The sequence below is a fragment of the Balaenoptera ricei genome, chromosome 15 (assembly GCF_028023285.1).
Source record: "Balaenoptera ricei isolate mBalRic1 chromosome 15, mBalRic1.hap2, whole genome shotgun sequence".
NCBI lineage: Eukaryota > Metazoa > Chordata > Mammalia > Artiodactyla > Balaenopteridae > Balaenoptera > Balaenoptera ricei.
Genome location: NC_082653.1, coordinates 68,850,127 through 68,855,302, shown reverse-complemented (window position 1 = coordinate 68,855,302; position 5,176 = coordinate 68,850,127). Strand labels below are relative to the sequence as shown.

At 55.8% G+C, this 5,176-nt stretch overlaps 1 protein-coding gene across 2 annotated transcripts; it reads right to left on the bottom strand.

Moving 5' to 3' along the window:
• Positions 1-552: 552 nt before the first annotated feature.
• Positions 553-3,955, bottom strand: CHP2 (calcineurin like EF-hand protein 2). Of its 2 annotated transcripts, XM_059897088.1 has the most exons (7): positions 3,676-3,955; positions 3,187-3,259; positions 2,998-3,078; positions 2,742-2,872; positions 2,493-2,554; positions 1,610-1,732; positions 553-1,411 (listed from the first exon to the last, which is right to left on the bottom strand). In XM_059897088.1, the coding sequence occupies exons 1-7, from the start codon at positions 3,740-3,742 to the stop codon at positions 1,358-1,360; spliced, it is 591 nt and encodes a 196-aa protein (XP_059753071.1). In that variant the 5' UTR covers positions 3,743-3,955; the 3' UTR covers positions 553-1,357. The 2 variants fall into 2 exon arrangements, with proteins under 2 accessions (XP_059753071.1, XP_059753070.1); XM_059897087.1 differs by lacking the exon at positions 3,676-3,955 and having other exon boundaries at positions 3,187-3,506.
• Positions 3,956-5,176: the final 1,221 nt, after the last annotated feature.

Genomic DNA, 5,176 nt, shown 5'->3' with positions numbered 1-5,176 from the left:
ATTATATCTCAATAAAGCTGGGGGAAAAGTCATTGACATCTACAGTAATGGTGAATGCCTAGCAGCTGATGTGCTGATAAATGTTTAAAAACAGGCTCTCCTAGCAGAAAAGTGCTGGACTATTGCATCTGCCAATGTCTATGGTGTAAATATTCCCACTGCAGCAATTTCAAGCTACCAAGTCTGACATCACTGAAAGCAGACTTAGGAAGATAGAAGCACAATTGGCTCCCAATGTGTCTTGTATCAATGTGTTGATACAAGACAACTCCAGCACAGGCCTGGGAAGGGATATGAGCGGGGTACCGACAGCATCTCCTTTACGTATAGCCAGAGTGCTTTGCTACAGACATAGAATCTCATGATTTTATGTGACTTTTACACTCTCTTCTGTGATATGCCAATGCTTGAACATCTTACCGTGAAACAAAATGGAAGTACTCTCCAAACCTTTTAATTATTTCATACTCTAGGAAGGTATGTCTTTTTTTTTTTTTTTTTTTTTTTTGAAGGTATGTCTTGTTTATTATTTTTACATCACCTCTTCCCCCACTACCCACCTTCATCAGTGAAAACCCACTTAAGAAGCCAGACTTCAAGGATCCCTCCATTTGGTCAACCTAACACTAATGGATATCTCTTATTTTGCCTGACCAGCATCATTTCCCCTTCTGATAATAGCCCTGCATTTTCCTTTAAGCAACCATCCCTTACCCCATCTTGAGTCCTCCTCAGGCCTTATTTCCTGGCTCTGGCATTTAGCACATGACACAGTCCTGGCCAAATAGAAAGTTCCATTCCCCTGGAGAAAGGACAAGGTTCCAGGGGGGGCTAATGAGACTCTTTGCTTGGAATTATTGAACAAGAAACTCTCTTCCCTCTGCATTACTAGGCTAGTAGGATGGAAGCCTGGAGCTGCTGGTGGCCATCCTCCACTACAAGGAAAGAGCCCACCTGAGAACGAACACAACACAAAAGAAAGCTGAGACGAGAAACAGAGAATAACAGTCCTGATAGCATCATTTCGGTCCTTGGATTCAGCTGTGCTTGAGACACTTCCAGACTTTCCCAGTTTTCCGGATACTTCCACACTTTTTCAATACATGAGCCCATAAAATTATTTTTTAACTGAAATCCCTTTGATTTGGGTTTTCAGTCACTTGCAACCAAAAATTTTCTGGCTGATTCACAGATCTGAGATCAAATGAGTTGGTAAACACCCCTCCAAGCTTTTCTCCTTGGCCCTAGTTAGAGCTCAGTGTACAAGTAAGAATACAGTTCACTGGGGCTGGGCCTCCATGAGGAGGAATCCCAAGCAGAACTGGTCCATGTAAGCTACCCAAAGGCACAAAGGGGGTCACTTCAGGATCCGGATGCTCATTTTCTGCTCGATGTTCATCTTCTCTAAGGACTGCGGGGAGATGGGTGGTAGTCAAGAGGCTTGAATTCCAAACCTCTATGCTTCCAACCTCCTCTCCCATCCCCCAGGCCCCATGATTCCCTGGGGGACCCCCTCTCTTTCTGCCCTCCTCCTTCCAACTTCATTTCCCATGTCCACCTGTCCTAGGGACTCCTGGTCTCAACTTCCCAGGCCTGAGGGCATCCTGACCTTGGCAAACTCCAGAAAGGACACAGCACCATCTCCATCTTCGTCGGCTTCCTGCACTGTGCGGTCGGCAATGCTCTCCAGCTGCTCTTCTGTCACCTGTACCCCAACCATCAGCCGGAGTACCTGGGTGGTGGAGGAAGAGACAGAGACAGCCATAAGGAGGAGGCGCAGGGACTACTAACACCATCCCTCAAACCTTGTCCGCATCACCCCAAATGTTAGTACCAACTTTGTAATCCATCCCTCATTCATTTTCCCCCGATTCCAGTCACTTCCCACCACAGCCCCCAATAATTCCCCCATTGCTTCTCCATCCAACCCCCCCCATCTGTCATTCACTATCCCACTCTCACCTCAATAATGTGCCCAAGCTCATTACTCAAGCCCAACCTTAGAACCCAATCTCCATCTATCCTCCACCCCATCCCCCATCTCATCCTCCAACTAGTCCCAAATCCATCCCCCACCTCATCACATCTATCCCAGAGTTTCTCAGTCTCAGCACTATTGACATTTGGGGCCAGATAACTCCTTTGGCGGGGGGAGGGGGGCCACCCTGGGTATTGTAAAATGTTTACCAGCGTTCCTGACCTCTACCCACTAGGTTCCAGGAGCACCACCCCGTCAACCAAAAAGGTCTCTAGATATTGCCAATGTCATTCAAGGGGCAAAATCACCCCCAGTTGAGAGCTACTGATCTATTTCCAACCTCATACCCAAATGTTCCCCTTCCCATCTCCCAACTAACCCACACTCCAACCCCACCCACTCCCATTCCCCACCCAACACCCCAGTCATCTGCATCTCCCACCCACCAATCATCCCTCCATCACCCACAGCCATTCCGTTCAACCACCCCACCCTTCCCTTGGGTTCTTCCAACCTGCAGCATCTCTTGCCTGGAGATCTTTCCATCTCGATCCAGGTCGTAGAGCTGGAATGCAACTGGGAAGAGAGCGGAGGGGGAAAAGGACGGTGGGTCTTTCTTGGTTCTCTTCCCTCAAAAGTTCACCTTGGAGGAGTGGGGTGCGGGCGTCACCAATGGGCCCACAGAGGGAGTGGAAGGTGCCCGGGCCCTCTCAACGGGTGTGGTCAATCTGGGGTCTCACTCGGGTAGGGGGCACAAACTCACAGCGAAGTTTGTTCATTCTGCTGTTGAGGGGCTCGGGTTCCTTGGGGTCCCGGTTTCCGTTGTCCTCATCATCTACAGGTCGAAAGCGAGCCAGGACTCGGACAAAGCCTGGGAAGTCTAGGTGCAGGCTCCTGGGGGGTGGGGGGAGGCAGGCAATGGTGCAGGCGCGGTGGTCGCCGTGGCCCTGCCTCTGCCTCAGGCCCTGACCTCCCCCCACAAGCTCTCACCCCATCTCCCCACCCGCGGCGAGGCTCACCCGTCAGGGAAGAAGCTGTCTATAATGCGGTCTCCCAGGGGGTTCACGGCCAGCGCCCCGATCTGCTGCAGATCCACGCGGCTGGAAAGTCAAAGTTTAAGGGGGGTGGGGCAAAGACGGAACATGGTCAAGGAGGGGACGGGGTCAGAGAGGCAGAGGCGAGAGGTCAGAAGGCCAGCTCCGGCTCACCTGAGGTAGCCCTTCTCATTCCAGTCAAGCGCTCGGAACCGGTGGTAGAGGCGGAGCAGACTGGCCTGCGAGACTGCGGGGGCGCAGGCTGACGGTGACTCCCCGAGGACTCTGGGGACGCGGCCGGACCCCGGGGCGCGCTCCATCCCCAAGGCGGTCGCGGGGGTTGAGCGGGGGGCGGGGGGCTGGCTGGAGGGAGGCTCCACCCGGGCCCCGGGGCCGAGCGGGCGAGGTGGGACCCGGGAGATCCGGGAGGCCAAAAGAGACCAAAGCCACCCCCTCCACCCGCCTCCGGTCCTGCAGTCTGCCTCGACCCCGGCTGGAGGCTACCTGGGTGCCCGCAAGCCCGGAGCCGGGACCCCTGGGTGAACGCGCCCCCCGCCCGCGAGCCCGGCCGCTAGGATCTTCTAGGTTCTCCCGGCCCCGGGACCCTCCCCCGGAGCCCCCCGGAACCCCCCCGGGTCGCCGGGCCCTATGCGCCGCACTCACAGCCGGTCTCCCGCCGGATGCTGTCCACGTCGGGGATCCTGGCGGCGTGGGAGCTGCGGGAGCCCATGGCCGAGCTGCGCCGGGGCCGGCGTCCTCCCCGTCCGCCTCGCAGGCGCGGCCGCCTGGTGGCCCCTGGGCCGAAGGCCACAGCCCTGGCGGGGAGCCAGGCTCCTGAACCCCGCCGTTCCTCGCCTCCCACCCGCGACCCGGGCGAATAGAAAACCGTGCCAGGGTGGCGGGGTCAGCGGGGCGGGAGCGGAGAACGCGCGGTTGCATCTCGAGACTCTGAGGTCGGGCGGGGCGGGGAGGGGAGGGGCTGGGCTGGGCCGGGTCCGCCGGCCGCGAGTCCCCGCTCCCACGCTCGCCCCGGCACCGGCCCGCCTCCTCCAGCCCGGCCCAGCCCTCCCTCCCGGCCCTGGGCCTCCCGGGTGCCGCCGAGCAAGGATCGAGGTCCGCCCTTCTTCATCTGGAGACAGAATCCAAGCCCTTCTGGGAAGTAGGTGACGGGGTGGGCAGGGAAGCTAGGCGCATTCGTCCCAATCCGGGATGGCCCCAGCCTGGGGCCCCCTCCCCAGGCAAGAGGGCTTGGAGGCAGAGGCCTTGAAAGAGTCCCAAACGGGGCTGAAGCGAGGAGGGTTGGGAGGCGGAGAGCAAGGGCTGCTTTAAGTGGAAGGAGCGCCGGGTTTGAACGACTTGGATTGGAATCCCAGCTATGCTTCTCGCTCTGGACAAGTCAGCGTATCTTGGTTTCATCTCTTTTGTTTGGTCCCCATAGCCTTGTTGTTTAATTGAGTCAATGCTTAAAAATCTGGATATTTAACCCCAAATCCCAAATTCCTGGCTTCTGAAAAATCAGATCTGACACCACTAGGCCCGCAGTCCTGCCTGGCGCCGCTTGGGGGCAGCTGGGAACAGCTGCCATGTGTACAGTGGGCATCCTGGGGGGTCGTCTTGCTATAGGCCCCAGCCAACCCGGCTGCTCCCTTATGAACCCTATTGGGCTCTGGTAGAAGCTCCAGCTAAGGTACTGACTTAGCCCTCCGACCAGCCCGCAAGCACCAGGGGAATCCACATGCAGCCTGAGGGAGCGTTACAAACCTCACTGTCACCAACCTTAACGTAATAATAATGACAACGACAGCAAGGGCTCTCATTTATTTTGAGCACTCACCATGGGCCCTGCACTTTGCTATGCCCTTTAAGTGCATTAACTCACGTGCTTGCTACACTGCCATCTTCCCACTTTTCTGTGGTGGAGGCTGCCATCGCTTGAAATAGCTGTGAACTGTTTATAAAGCATGTATCCTCCATGGGGGCCACATCACCCCCAAGGGGGCAAAAATCTTCTTTTTATGTATGAAACACAGACACACATATAACACATAAATAGATATATATCTGTGGTATTAAAATTTCATGGGAGGGACTTCCCTGGTGGTGCAGTGGTTAAGAATCTGCCTGCCAATGCAGGGGACAAGGGTTCGAGCCCTGGTCTGGGAAG

Bases quoted from the DNA above. Each gene is read 5' to 3' on its own strand.
- CHP2 (XM_059897087.1), bottom strand. From the start codon at position 3,332: ATGGAGCGCGCCCCGGGGTCCGGCCGCGTCCCCAGAGTCCTCGGGGAG. The intron at 3,079-3,186 runs GTGAGCCGGAGC...TTGACTTTCCAG, and splicing joins AATGAGAAGGGCTACCTCAG to CCGCGTGGATCTGCAGCAGA. The intron at 2,873-2,997 runs GTGAGCCTCGCC...CCCACCCCCCAG, and splicing joins GACAGCTTCTTCCCTGACGG to GAGCCTGCACCTAGACTTCC.